General features: G+C 45.4%; 1 protein-coding gene across 2 annotated transcripts; it reads right to left on the minus strand.

The window, feature by feature from the left end:
• Window positions 1-6,291: 6,291 nt before the first annotated feature.
• LOC100120933 lies at window positions 6,292-13,718 on the minus strand. 2 transcript variants are annotated; one of them, XM_031930489.1, is made up of 5 exons: window positions 13,371-13,718; window positions 8,796-9,197; window positions 8,393-8,714; window positions 7,727-8,026; window positions 6,292-7,647 (listed from the first exon to the last, which is right to left on the minus strand). In XM_031930489.1, exons 1-5 carry the CDS (start codon window positions 13,441-13,443, stop codon window positions 7,119-7,121), a joined length of 1,626 nt encoding a protein of 541 aa, XP_031786349.1. In that variant the 5' UTR covers window positions 13,444-13,718; the 3' UTR covers window positions 6,292-7,118. The 2 variants fall into 2 exon arrangements, with proteins under 2 accessions (XP_031786349.1, XP_001604765.1); XM_001604715.5 differs by lacking the exon at window positions 13,371-13,718 and adding an exon at window positions 10,499-11,716.
• Between the last annotated feature and the right edge of the window lie 1,367 nt (window positions 13,719-15,085).

Consider the following 15,085-nt stretch of genomic DNA (forward strand, 5'->3'; position numbering starts at 1 on the left):
AGTGTAGAATCGCTTTCGTAATAATTTTTCGTTTTTCGAAAAAAGCTGCATTTCTCCTTACTCTCAATACGCTCGAAAAAAGCCCACTGTTTCATCGAAGCCGAAAAGAAAGAAAAGCCGAGAATTCGAAAGTTCCAAGCAGTCGCGCGCGCACGTGCACGTATATTCATAGGAAAAAGCATATTAAGCCCGATAATGCCACGCGCGGTTATATAAGCATCGCATACGCGGGCGAATATATAGGATACGTACACCGGGTGATCGAACCGGGCGGTGATAGCATCGATCGAAAAAAAAATCATCTATACACAAGCACACACAGATGTAAGTGGCACACGGGCATTAAGTATGCGCGATCGCGCATCGATACACGCACGGCTCCTTGCCATCGGCTTTGATTTTATTTCAGTGAACTTGTCCTCCTTCGGCTCGACTTTTTTTCGGGTAAAGGTGAGGCTTTTTTTCGAAACCGTGTCATATCGATCTCACATTTCGACGCTGCTGATGTTGTTATTGCTAAACAGCACACCCCGTATATACCGAACGCACAAAGCCTCATCGCTGCGGCAATAGAGAGAAAGAGCAGAGAGAGAGAGAGAGAAAAAAAAGTAGCGGCACAATAGAGCGCGGATTTTACGAGTGCAAATGAACGAACGCGCGCTATTTCATAACAGCGCGCTCGTGCAGCGGCTCGCCTCGAATCAATTATATCCATTGTGCAACGCGCTGTTGTGCGCGCATCGAAATTTTCGCGAAACTACTTTTTAGAAAAGGAAAACTATACGGGAGTTTGTGTATTTTGTTTGCCCTGACGCATTTTGTTATTAATTCGACGTATGGATTTTTACTGCGAGATATATATCAGACTTGGAAAGTTAAATCGAGTGAGTTTATTAGTGGGAAATGCGCATTATAAGTTTGTGCTGATATTGAATAATTAAAATCAGAAGTAGTCTTCAAAATAATAAAATTATACTCAGCTGTCAATATGTCATAGCCGACTGTGATTGACTCGAGGAAATAATATTTAGAATTTATATTTTGATCTGAGGAGGTGGGATATCACACCAACGAAACGTCGTCATAGAATTTCGCGATATAAATTAATTAATTACAAGGGCTAACTCTCCCACGTTTGTAACTCATTATTATTTTTCAGAAATGGTCTTCCTTAGGACCAACTGCACGTGTCGCTACGTCTCATCTGCGTTATTAAGAAACCGATAGACTATCATCGATTATCCGTCGAATGAAGAAATTGGCTCAGACGTACTCGCCGTTTCGATACATCCAGCCATCAGCGGGTCGTCGTCGAGAAATTTATGTAACATACGTATTAATTGAATGGCCCATTCAGCAGTTATAGGTCTCCGATCTTCGCGCTTAGAAATGTATATCGGATTTAAAGGTCAACCGGTTGGATAACGATATGCTCGTCTTCCGAATAAGGACACGTAACTTTGCCGAAAGTGATGTGTGCTTATTTTCGGTGATGATCTCTATGCTAATTTACCGAAGCCGAAAGAGTAGAAAGTGTCGAGGAACTTTTCCGAAGTTTTCCGCAGCACAATGTGCTTCTCTCAAAATCGAGATCAGATCGTAGCTTCAAAAAAAGATGAAAAAAAAAGAAAGTAGATATAACACAGTCAGGAGTGTCTCTCTCTATACGAATCGGATTTCACAAGCTTTCTTCGCTCCCATAATTCTTAGTATACAGCCGTATAGATACTCCGATTTACATTCTAAGCTCATTAGCATACGCGTCGATTGTGTTCCAGAGAGCGGATAATCGATGTTTGCTTTGCATCGCATCATCAGGTGCCGACGACGAAGAACGATGTACATTAAAGCAAGCTTCGACGGCTTGACGCCGGGTGATAAGGGATTTTCGTGATGGACGTTAATGTTCCGAGTCGAGACTGATGATTATGCTAAGTTCTATAATCGGAGTGTGCCAGAGACGTACAATTTTCACCTCCACTCGATGTACTCGTCCAGAGTCTCATCTCTCGCGTATCCATACACACGTGCGGGAAATCGCTCCTCGAATTCGAGCATCTAACTGCTCCGCACTGTACAGGCTTCCGTCACCCACTGACCTAGTAGGAGTCAATTTCACCGCTTGATCATCGCTTCGAGCGTATGTATATGTATGGCGGAAGGAAAAAAGGAGTTTCTTTTTTTCGAAAGGCTCGGGAGTGTGTGAGTGCGTGAGGAGATGTGTGTGACTGTATTGAGTCTTTTGCGCGACGACAAAGGTATAATATATGTTTTTCGCTGAGCGACGAGCTGGGAAGTACGCGATGATTGCGGTGACGCTTTGGATTAATGAGCTGGTTTTTTGTGGGTGTCCATACAGGTGCAATAATTTGCAGACTTATAAGAGCTAATCATTTTTATTTAAATATGAATTTAGCGAAGAATAAAAATCGGCAAAAAATATTTACAAATACTGCATGAAGAGCTCTGCAGTCGTATAATTGCAGATACTGGTTATAAAATCAGCAATATATCAATTTTCTGTTATATAGGATCGATGAAATTTTTAGGCTATTACGAGAGAGCTTAACTGCAAACGTCTGGTCTCTGCGATTCATCAGAAATATATTAAAATCTTTGATATGCGAATTTTACACCGTTCCAAAGCTTTCTCTTCGCGAGAAAGCAAAATCAAAAGGACGTGCTTTATGAGGAGAATAATTATGCATGCGTTTATTGAAAAAGTCCTAGTTTCATCGATGACGTTCATATACTTATGCCGCAAAACATAAAGCCTCAGTTTTGGACTGGCTTTAAGCTCCCCGGGCAGTTCATCTGACCAGCGAAGATAGATGGCGCGTATCCTACTATTTCCCTCATCGTTATCGGCGAGTCCAGCGCATAAATGGCAGTTTGTCACTCTTATGCCAAAACTGCCTTCCAATGAGTTTGCTGCTTAGGTCACTCGTGCTGTAATGGCCAATTAGTTTTTTATTGCTTCACTAGGGAAAAATCCTTGATAAGCAAATGTTAACGATAGTTATGGATTGCTTCAGTCCAACGTACAAAGCTACACTGAAAATTTTGCGCTTTCCGTCATTCTCAAACCGACATAAACCGATTATAATCCCAACGACTTGGCAAACGTACTCGCTATTGTAGTATTAGGCGCTTCGATCGATCCCCTGTATTCAAGGAGTGTACATACATGCCTACGTCTGTTTATTCTAAAGGCTCGATGAAGAAAGTGCTTATTTGCATTTCAATTCAATGGTATAGAAACGAATAGCTGACTCTATAATTAAACGCGTATGTACGAAGCGACATCCGAGATTCATCAATTTCTCATGTGTGTCTTCTTTCAATTTAACTTTCAGATATTATCGTTAATTTTTGTTGAATAACAAAGTCGATCTTCGTATACAATATCGTCTCGATCGAAAAGTTTATATAATACACACAGTGATCTCGTGTATACTACAATATGAAAGCGAGCTACTTAAAAACTGGTTCGTTGGCGCCGGCGAAGAAAGGAAAACCGAGGAGTGAATGAAATCGAAATCGTTTCGTTAAAAAAAAAAGAAGAGTCGCGGATTCGCTCGTCGAACCTTCGAATCAGATTAGATCCTCTCTCTGTCTGGCCAATCAGTGCTAATTGTATCTGATTATCTCTATTGTTATTATGTAGTAAATAACTGCAACGTCTACTTTCGAAAACCGAATCGTCGTTACGAGCTGTCTCTCCGTTTCAAAAAAAGCGAAGTAATAAAAGATCGAAACGATAACGTAGTATCCAAGAGACGGGGATGTATGTGCGAAGTTTTAATGAAATTAGCCATCAGCTGTTGACACATGGAAAGCGCGCGAGCGGTCTCTGGAGTATCAATTTTGATCAAACTGCGGGGGCGGCTGATGTATGCTTTGTGGCTTCGACGAGCGGCGCAATGAAACTCGCCCGTCACTCCGCGTCGATAAGAGGTCAAAGTTAACCCGTTATTCCGATACTTTGTCGGTATTTTTATATTAAAAACGTATGAAAAATCACGATTTAACACCGGAGCTATCAATTCACCCCTGCGCTTAAAGCTTGCGGAGCTTTGACGTGAGTTAATTAGCTTTTAAACGCGCACACATCCGCGAGGAAAAAAGTGAGAGCCCACATGTCCGCTAAAAATAACCCCCACTCGCGATTAAAACTCTCAATATCCAGCAGCAGTCCGGGCCATATAAACGCGAAGAATTTGAAAGCGAGAGCCACCCGAAAGAATAAGCGCGCGACACCCGGCGCCAGTGAGCGACAACGAAAAAGAAAAGAACATCGCAGCCGCGTATAAATACACAAGAGAGAGAAAAAAGGAAGCAGCGCGAAGAGAAGCCCAGAAGTAGAGCAGCGGCTCTGAATGGAGATATGGAATGCAGCGCGATAAATACCATTTATCTCTCTCAAAATCCCGCGCGCAAGCGAAAGTAGAGAAAGCTGCTGCTACCGCTTCGATACCTCTCTCGATGTATGTATGTGTGTGTGTATGCGGTTCTCCGGAGAGCAAGGTTGTGACGCTTGATGAAAAGCAAAAATTTCGAGGAGGATAATGCAGAGAGGCGAGAGCTTGCGGGAGTCGTGCGGTTTTCGCCGAATTATCGTAGCGCACCGAACCGCCTTGAAATTATTTTCGGGAGAGTATGTGTGACGGAATCGGAATTTGGGTCGTGTGTATTTTTTATTTTTTATTATTATTCATTGAAAACCTCGGAAACGTTGCGAAATCTGACTAACAACAATCGTACACACAGTGACACGTGCAGCGTAAACGTGTAAAAACTTTCAATCTCTCTCTCTAACGTCCATAAATCAGCCAATAAACGGAAACGCGTTTACGAGCCACTTAAAAAAATAACAACAAACAGTAGGCATAAACCCACGCTGCGCCGTTAATAAACTCGCGTTAATTCATCGCAACCCGAGCATTATTACGTCCTTTGTTTATACACTCGATCAAAGCACACACAGTCGTCGTAAAAGCCGCTCGAGCGCAACCCGGATGAAACACAGAGCCTGAAAGCGCAAAAAAAAGAAGCAGAGAGGAGAGGAAAAGTTCATTACGCGCGACTGAATTACACGGCGTGTCTCCCGCTGATATTCCCTCGTAACTTTTACGTGTATACACACGTATACATATACACTCTCTCACCTTTCTCCCCATCATCGCTGCAGCTGTGCACTGTACAGCTCAGCAAACGACTTTTCTCATTACACGGCGGCGGCGGCGCTTGAAAATTATCCTACGATAATCTTCCTAGCGTTATTTTCAAGCTTTCGCGAGCGTTACATCGCGGCTTCCTACTTCTTCGGGGAAGCTCGTTACGACGTCGTGGATATTATTCAACTTTGATTTTTCGAGCGAGGCATTCCTCGCGCGCATTGTTTTCGCAAAAACAATGAGACTCGACGTTGTGGGCGACAAGACCCACGCGTGGAAATTCCGGAAAAATGGGAACGACTAACCGAAGCCGTAAATATATGCGTGACGAGTAACGTTACACGTTCGATTTGCCGAAAGGACGATTTACGCGCTGAATTATTAGCTAACGCGCGTGTAAATATGTTTACCTCGAGCAAACGCGTCAGGGCTCGATTCGACGCTCGTGACGGATGTACAATGGAACCGGTGTGAGGCTATCTGATGGAAGAAAGCCGTCCGAAATAAAAAATACACGACACTAATGTAGCGAAAAAAAGGACGACGACGGTGATATTCTCTAATGGCATGGAAATGGCTCTTAAGCGACGCCGACATCGGAATGCAATCGTAGGCGCGAGTCTCTATAGTCCCCCCTTTTGTCCCATCAATCACATGGATATTATCGTCTTTCTCTCTTTGTGCTCGTCGCAATTTAAAAAATTCTCGGAATAAACGTGCAAAAAAAAAATAATAATCGCGCGAAATACACAACACTCCTGGGTCGCGACTCGAGAAGCTCCTTTCTTTTTTCGAACCGCCGGCACGCCTCCGATCACTTTCGCTAAGCCTCTCCTCGCTCGATCGTTTTGCAATGTTCGCGAGGCCGTTTTCGAGAGGATTCCATACTCCTCTTCTCGGTAATTTATTCAAACGCGTATGCTTTTATCGAAGATTTTTACTGCAGAGAGACGTCATAATTGGAGTATACGCGCTCTTTCTTACTCGCGGCCTTGATCTTAATTTTCGACGAGACTTGGAGCAAGGACGTTTTTGTGCTGGACTGTTTGCTTTTTTCTGCCCTTTTTTTCGTGGAAAAGAGGGTTGGAAATAATGAAGAGCTGGTTGTTTTTTGTTGATTTTAAAAAGTCTTTTTTATTACAGATTGTTTTATCTCGGGAACAGTATGTACTGCTTACTTCGTAATATACACACACAATAATTAATAATAATCGTAAGGTTTGGTGATGATGGCTCTCTTTTGGCCGGAAGGATAGTCGATAGGGTAAAGAAAATCAGTGGGAAAAGGGAAAAATTTCGGACGCAGCGTATAAAAAAAGAAAAGTAACGAAGAAAAAAATAAAACGAAGGAGTACAAAGAAGAAAAAAAGTTTCAAGTACGTCTATATATATTACATTAACAGAGTCTCACTCGCGGACATTTTCTCGGCGCACGACTTGTCCGCCATCTTCTTCTTCTTCAACTCGCTCTTTCTTTCTCTCGTTTAAATAATAAATTTGATTACACAAAAAAGAAGAAAGCGGGGGCAGGCTGCGAGAGGGTCAACAAAATTCCGACGGCAGATCGCCGATTCTCTAAAGTACGCGTCACTACGTATAGTGGACAATAAAAATAAATCGAATTCGCGACACGAAGCGTAGTGGGGTTTAATAATAAAAATAAAATAAAAAAAAAACATCTCCTCCCTCTCTCTTCTTGCGCGGACGCGCGAGATCTGGTTCATTTCTCTCTCTCTCTCTCTCTCTCTCTCTCTCTCTCTCTCTCTCTCTCTCTCTCTCTTTCTCTTTCTCTTTCTTTCTCTCTCTGCACATCGTGTGTTTGTCTTGACTTAGACGAGGAACGAACGTGTATCAGGAGCGCGTGTTGTCTTGTCGTGTCTCACATTTTCTCTCGAGTGGCTAATCGCTTCGGTGAACGTGGAAAAAATAGCCCAAGCGAGATTAATAGAATCCATCTCCAGTGGGGTCGTTGATCCAGGGGTAGTTGTTGGGACATCTCACGCAGGTCTGGAGATTGATCGTCTCCCCGGGAACCTCTTTGGTGGTGAGCTTGCAGGAGTGGGGCACCCAACAGGCTGGTGGTCCCTCGACGACGCACTTTTCCCTCCAGGGCTCGAAGGTCTTGGCCTCGGATACGGTCCTCGGGTTCTGGATCCACTGGATCACCTGGGTCATCGTCGTGAAGTAGACGTCGTTGTGGTCCTTGAGGGTCTCGTCGATCCAGTAGAGGAAGGCGTCGAGGAACTCGGGGTTGTTCTTCAGCCAGGCGGCGTGGAAGTAGAGGCCGAGAGGCGCGCGATTCTGCTCGTAATGCCGGTTGAAGTTGTGGGTCAGGAAGTTGTAGAACTGGTCGCCGGTCAGGATGTTGGAGCACGAGTCAACCATAGCACAGCCGGGCAGGTACTCGTCGTTCTCCGGGTCCTCGCGACGGTCCAACTCGTTCATCACCATCTCCCAGACGGCGTGGGACCTGTTGGATTCGCACGTGTTACTCGCTAACCTGTGTGATACCTGGATCGAACCCAAGTCGGGCATCGCTTTGCACTCACCTGGTGGGGCACTTCTGCAGGTTTCCGTGGCAACGGTGGGGCATCCTGAAGTACATGGTGTAGGGCCATAGGGGCGGGTTGTTGAGGGCTGCGGTGATGGTGGAGTCGTAGAGGAAGGCCTGTTCCTCCATCATGGTGAACTGGTTGTTACCGCCCACTCGGAGGTAGGGCGAGCGCACACCCACGACGCTGTTGTCGGTCAGGTTGGCGTACTTCTCAGCGATGATTCTCATACCGGCCATCTCCTTGGCCCAGTCGTCGACCGAAGCCTCGGACCAGAATCTCTCGTCGTCGTTGTGCCTGCGGAAGTCAGACGAGTTTTCCTTGCCTTAACGGGTCGAGAAACGTTCGCGCGCGCGCAGCCACTTCGAGAGGAGAAAGTCTTAATTGTGCATTCCGCGGGATTTGCATAGGAATTCAATTCGCTGCCGCCGCTTTCGTCTATAGCCTCGCCTAGAGTATACAAGCAGGTGTGGAGGACTGCGCGAGCGATGAGTCACCGAATTTGGTTCAATTCCTACGCGTTCGCATTGTTCGTCGCTCTTATTGACCCGCTTTCTCGCGACATTCTGAATGCACAATTATCCTTCTAGCTGGACAACAATAGCCGATCCGGTCAAAGTTCAAAGCTGATTGCGAGCAGCGAAGCGGAAAATTCATACTCACGAGATGGAGTGAACCGCGATCTCGTGGCCCTTCCTGTGCATCTCCTGGACGGCCGAGTAGTTGGTGTACTTGTGCGAGACGAAGAAGGTGGCCTTGATGTCGCAGCCGTTGGGGTTCTTGCGCTTGCCGTTGAAGATCTCCTTGTAGAGGCCGATGTTGTTGTTGTTGATGGCGTCGTCGAAGGTGATGGTGATCATCTGGGGCACATCCTTAGGTGGTAGGTCGCTCGGGATCTGGGTTCCATCCTCGGAGCAGTAGCAGTCGGGCAGGGTGCAGACACTTGGATCGCAAGGCGGGGCTCGGTTGGGGTCATTGTCCATGTCTGCGAACGGCGAATACAGAGCATCGAGGCTCGTTCACGAGGCAAATCATCGCGCGCGAGCATCGAAAGTTCCAAACTCACCGCAGACGTTCTCGTCGGATCCATCGGCGCAGTCCTTCTCGCCGTTACAGAAGAGCAGCTTCTCGATACAGATGCCGTCACCGCAGGCTAGGGAACCATCGGGGCAGAGGGGCTCCTCGGTGAAGAGCTGGGGCTTGACCTTGCGCTCCTTGTTCTTGATCTTGCAGTTGTTCACCGCGCCCTTCCAGTCGCAGGTCTGCTTGTCGATGTCGAAGTACAGACCGGCCGGGCAACGGATCGCCTGGAGGCCGGAACTCGTGCACTGGATCACGTCACGGCAGTTGTCACCCTCGCCGGCGACGAGCCTGAACCACTCGCCGGCATCCTTGTCCTTGCAGATCTCGTTCTCGAAGCTATCCTCCTTCTTGTCGTCCTGACGCTTCACGCGACTCGACGCTGCCTCTGGAAAAGCATACGGTCAAGGGTTGGGTACGTTCACGCGAGTGTGTGGGCGTTGCGCAACTCGATTTTACAAAAAATTAATAAAAACGACGAAGAGTGACGCAATCTAAATAGTTGCTCGGAGTTTGGAGTTCGAGTTTTCGATTGCGTGATAAATTATAATAAACGATCGTTGAATAATTATCCCATTTTTTTTTCACAACATTATCACGCTCCGAGCGCGAGGGCTGATTAATTTATTCTTCTTCAATTTCGATCGCAAGCGAGCAGCTCGATCGATCGGCCGATCGCGATCCTCGTCGGCAACAGGGAAAGTTGTCCCGTAAAACGAGAGAGAGAGAGGGTCGCGCAAGTGACGTCACCCCCCATCCGGAACAGCAGACTGGCGCTGCCACTCGTGGCTTTCACGCTCTAATCTCTTATGCAACTTGTCTCGGCGCAGTCGCGCCGTGACTCTATTTTATCATACTTTTCTCGGATGCCTTTTATTCCGCAGTCGATTTAACTCCGCGGCAAACAATGTGGATTTGAAAATTTTCGTTTCGCGGGCTACGAACTGCTGATTATTCGTGGCGCGCGTTTCAAGAAAGTGGAAATTTATTAAGTATCAAAGTGAAAACACTCCGGCTGCTTTCTCACTAAAAGTATCATTTCACCTCGAGGAATCCAGGAAGAAATTATGCCGATGACGAATAAATTAGTCAATGGCTCCGCGATGAAGATTGAAAAGTCGACGCGACTGTGATAACACGTGAATAAAATTACCGCGTTACTAACGAGGCGTTGATATATACGACGATTAATCATACGGCCTTTATGGGGATTAACAACAATCAATTTCAATCAGCCCAACCGAGCGATTGGCTAATTCGCCGCCCTAACAATCGTAATAAAGTTATTTGTTTTCGCTTTGTTTCCTCAGCGAGCTCGTAAAATTAATCTCAATTTTTCAACCCCAACGCACTATAGCATTATACGAGAGGTTTCGCAACGGAAAATCGAAGGAAAAAAGCCTCGCTGAACTTTTTGCTTATACAAGTGCGTTCCTTTTCAACTTTCTACCAGAGAGACCACTGCGGTCTGCGGGGCCGTGTCTCGTGTTTCAGTGTATTAATTTTCCCGCCTGGCGATGTATAATCGAAGCTAGAAACGCCGAGTCGACGACGACGTTAAAGCCTGTAACGCTTCCGGAAAGCCAAGATTGCGCTAATTACAGCCGTCTCTCTATCTCTCGGCAAAAGTGAAAACAGGCTCGAGGAACCAGAAAAATCGAAGAAGAAGACGAAGAAAAAAAAACTCACCGGCACAGGCGAGCGCCAGTGCGAGTAGCAGCACCAACTCGCACCTCATCCTCTCTCGCACTTCCTGTCTGGATTTGGTCAGGATTCTTTCTCTCTATCCCGCTCTACGAGAGAGGGGAGCGAAGAAGAAGACGAAGAAAAAACTGTCGCACACTTGTATACTCGCGATTCTCGCCGCGACTCCTGTATATTATACGAAGATAGATATCCTCCTCTGTCTCTCTCTCTCTCTATCTCGAGTGTCGAGTGTGAAAGGTGCCGCGCGAACCTTATCGTATCGAAGGTACGCTTGGCAAAGACTGGCTGCAGCCGGGCACTCGACCGGCACTTATATTTCCACCACCACCCGCGGCTCCGGCGAGTCCCACTACCGGGGACTTATGGCTTCCCGCTCGCGCAAGCGAGTATGAGCAGCGCCGCCGCAGCGGGCTTAACTGCAACCCTGTGTGTATGTATGGGTGTGTGGGGGGATTGTATACGCACAGCTTGAGCGTGGATCCCGTGGGTGGAGATGATTCCTGCCGATTTTTTCCCGTTGATCAATGAAAGTTCGTGTGGTATACTTTTACACCGATGCACTGTCATCTCGCGTGTACGAAATGTACATCCTCTTCACTTTCTCCGGTCTTGTTCTAATAGGAAGGAACATTTCTTTTGACAATGAGAGATTTCGTAAGGTACGATATGAACACGTCGCTTGTACGCAAAGCATCGCTCTTTATACGTATACAGAAACCCTCGAACGACAACGTCAAACACCACCGCGGGTACACGTGCTCGTGAGTATAAACGGGGGATGAGTTTAGGCAATTAAAATTCGTATTATAACGGACACGGGACGCGCCGAAAGTCAAATTTCATAACCAAAACGCGCGCGCATATGACTTTATATTATACGCTCCCGGCGTGCGTATACATCCAATTAACGCTTGCGAAAAAAAAATTTCCCAAATGCGTCGAAACTTCTTCAAAAAGCGCTCTCGGTGCTGAAATTTCGCCCCCAGCTGTAGATTAGAGTAATAATGCTGTGTATACACTCGATGGAAGAAAAATGTGGGCATTTGTCAAACGCGAGCTTTGGAAATTTGGCCCTTCTCCAAATTGGATTATTATATAGTACGTCTAAGCGGAGCAACTTTTCCGATATTTCGTTGTTGAAGCTTCATTTCTTCTTTCGAAGAAAAAAATCGTGAATGTCGGCGCTCTTATATGCCCCTTGCGCAAAAAGCGGCGCCGACAAGACAATTTTAACGTTTCTCGTGTCGTCGCGCGCGTTTCGAAAAATCAAAGAAGAAATATAAAAGACCAGGGGATTACAAGCGCTTAAGCTAGGATTTCGGGTGAGAGGTGCGATACAGGTATATAGAGACAGCCGGAGCCATATAATGAGAAATTGATGACGGCAACGCGAGCCGCGGCTACCGGCTTTACGCGGCCGCTTCTATAACCGATAAATTATACGAAAGAGAGAGAGAGAGAGAGAGAGAGAGAGAGAGAGAGAGAGAGAGAGAGATATGCTGAAGTAACGACCTGAGCGGGATACCATTTTTTTTCTGACTGATTTTTCTACGCTTGTATTTCGGCTGCATTAATAGGATTCGCAACGTGGAATGCAGTATATGCTTCTGAGAATTTATCCTCGCTGCAGCCGATTGTTACTTTTTTTGCTTCGTCGGGTATCGAGTGTCCGGTTTTTAATCTGAAGATATGTGCAGCTACTTGTTTTGAATACACGCCACGCGCGCAGCATAGTCGAAGAATGTTAGCTGTATACGTTGGCTGCGCCACTTTGAGAAAAAATAGCCAGACAATGAAGAAGCTCGCGGGATTGCGAAAAATCGGTAAAAAATCGAAGGGGAGAGACATTCTAATATTAAAAAATTTCTTCATCAATTATTGAAACCGATGATCTCTTACGAAAGTGCCCACAGCTCTTCCGGCTATATATTTATGATATACGACGTGTGACGCCTGCACTTTTTTTCTCGCTCCTTTGAAACCGATCAAATCCAACTGTAAAAGGGCGTGAACGAGACCTGTCGAATGTTATGATGTCTCCGTTGCGCAACGAGAAGTTTCTTCTCGGGGATCATCCTCTCGTTAATACACAATGGCCTCAAGCCACGGTCATCACTTTCGTAAAGTGGGTATTTTGCACTTTGGACTCTATTGACGTCAGTACACGATAGACATGCGAAAGTTTTCGATGACAGAAAAAAAGTACTATTACGTATACTTGAAATTCAGTGTCGCGCACGAGGTGGACAATAACCCCATGATTTTCCGGCGGATAGATCGGTAATGAAAAATTCATTCTCCTACGACGACGCTGTTACCGTTAGCTGTTGTGTATGTATGCGATCGATGCATCGCGGAAGTGAGCCGTCGTCGTAAGGATCAACGACAGTGCGTTAGACGTGATGATAAAGAATTTATTTTTTTCGCTTTTTGTTGCTATCGGGCGAGATCCTCTGAGTTACGGGAATAATGGAAAGGCGAGCGATGCTTTAGCGCAGTTTACGAGAGTCTGTAATCGAAAGAAGCGTCTTCTCTGCTCGCATAACACGCCTGTATCCATCGCATCGGCACAAAAGCGGTCGCGTGAAAGGCCGGTTATAGAGATACACACAGCCGATCGGTTTCATAATTGTTTTTCGGGCCACTTGTAGACCTGACCTTTGTCTCTTTGTCTTCTCTCGATTTCAACAATTTTGCGTAAGTACAGCCGGTGTGAAAATCGGTATCGGTAATCTCTACCAAACCGATCCCACACACAACACCACGATCTCAAAATCGACGAAACAGTCGCACAAAGAAAATAACAAAAACCGAGAGTGGGAGTCTTTCTCACGAGACACACGCCGTCGCCGGCGGTGAAAGGAAAGAAGAAGAAGAAGCGCCGCTGTGTACAACGATCTGGCCATGGCGGAGCCTTCGTGCCGCATCGCGAGCTTTCCCTGCCTAAGGCCAAGCACCTCAGGGGAATCGAAACGAACTGCTCTTTCGGCCGTTCCTTACGCCGCATGCGGTACACAGGACTCCATCTATCGAGAGATCGGCGAGATCGGCCTGTAAGCCGATTTTAACGATCGAGACCGTTCCGCCGCGTAAATTCGCTTTTTCGCACGAACGCATCGGCCGAGAAGTACACACTCTCGGTAATCGAATGCTCGCACGGCTGACCTGTCGCCGTAAAACTTGCGGCGAGTCACTAATGGACTATTCTACAGCCCTTTGTCGAATTTGCTCGGCGGCGCGTGATTGGAATGGAAATTAATACGGTTTTATATCCGCGACCCCGTGAGTTTTACTTTTATTTTTTTTTCGGTAGGATATAATGAAATTGTATTCGATAGCTTTAGCTCTGCTTTTAATAAAGATTCGCAACTTGCATTTCAGCGTGGCCCTCTTACGTATAATTGAGAGGCAATATATAAAAAGGCCACGCACATAGTCCGGTCTGAAAAATAAACAAAGGATAAACGTTTTTTCCCCAGCGCGGTGGGTACTTAAAAAATGATTTATACTCGCACGTGGCGCTTTGGAAATCAATTCGGAGTAGTCAAAGGGCTGTGGGATTCTGAAAATTTCATTGGCTTTGTCACTGAGTAGCTATTTTGCAATCATGTAGTGAATTCGCCAAAGACGGGGCTATTTTACGTTAATTAAATATAACATAAAAAATTGCGCGTAATTAAAATTCTTTGACCGCGAGTAGTTCCAGCCTCTTGATTTTCTTCGTTCTCTCTTTGACCAACTTTTCTGGTTCCGTCGAGGTACATTTTTGAGTAAGAAATAGTAAGTTTGCATCGAGTTTTTGTTTCATACCCTCTTTGATAGCAACTTTTATTGTACAGGTAATAACTTTTAGTTTTTATATCGCAAAAAATATACGATCGGAAATTAATGACCGGTGCCACATGAGATGGAGATCGTCGAAAATTCTTGTTTCAAAATCAAAAAGTATTTAGGCTCTCTAAAAAGTACAATTCATCGATGTATGCGTATGCTGATAGAAAATACCAATACGTTGAATAAATAATTCTTGATAAATTAACATATCGTTGATTGTACGGAAGAATTTAACATCGTTCACTTGCATATTTTTAGAATTTTAAAGAGTCAGAACACGAGAAAACTGAGGGTGGTGGAGGACTGGCCCTTTCCCCCACCGTTTAAACTCTCGGTGCTTCCGACCAACGAATATAGGTGGCGCCCAGGCGTTTTTCGATTTCCCTCATCGCTATCCGCGAGTTCAGTGCATTTATAGCGCTGCGTCACCTTTGCCAAAACTGTTCTTTGCTCCTGCTTCTGTTCAATACTTCTGCTTCCAGTAATGTAACATGTTCCGATTAAAATGTGAGAAATAAAATAATCTCTACGAGCAAGTGTAAATTTTAACACTATTTATTCGCCAACGTTTCGAACTAGTCACAATTTCTCGAAGGTCGTTGATTGGCAGAATTTAAATTTGCAATAAACAAAGAAAATACTAAAAAATTAAAATAGTCAAACGTTGAAAAAATAATAAAGTTGATGGTTTAATTGTAACCTTTTCACAATCGTTAGAATTTAAACTCACAATAA

The sequence above is a fragment of the Nasonia vitripennis genome, chromosome 4 (assembly GCF_009193385.2).
Source record: "Nasonia vitripennis strain AsymCx chromosome 4, Nvit_psr_1.1, whole genome shotgun sequence".
NCBI lineage: Eukaryota > Metazoa > Arthropoda > Insecta > Hymenoptera > Pteromalidae > Nasonia > Nasonia vitripennis.

Excerpts from the sequence above, each read along its gene's own strand:
- LOC100120933 (XM_031930489.1), bottom strand. The coding sequence starts at position 13,443 with ATGCGGCACGAAGGCTCCGCCATGGCCAGATCGTTGTACACAGCGGCG. Across the intron at positions 8,715-8,795 it reads ATCCGACGAGAACGTCTGCG|ACATGGACAATGACCCCAAC; the intron begins GTGAGTTTGGAA and ends CGCCGTTCGCAG. Across the intron at positions 7,648-7,726 it reads CTGCAGAAGTGCCCCACCAG|GTCCCACGCCGTCTGGGAGA; the intron begins GTGAGTGCAAAG and ends CGAATCCAACAG.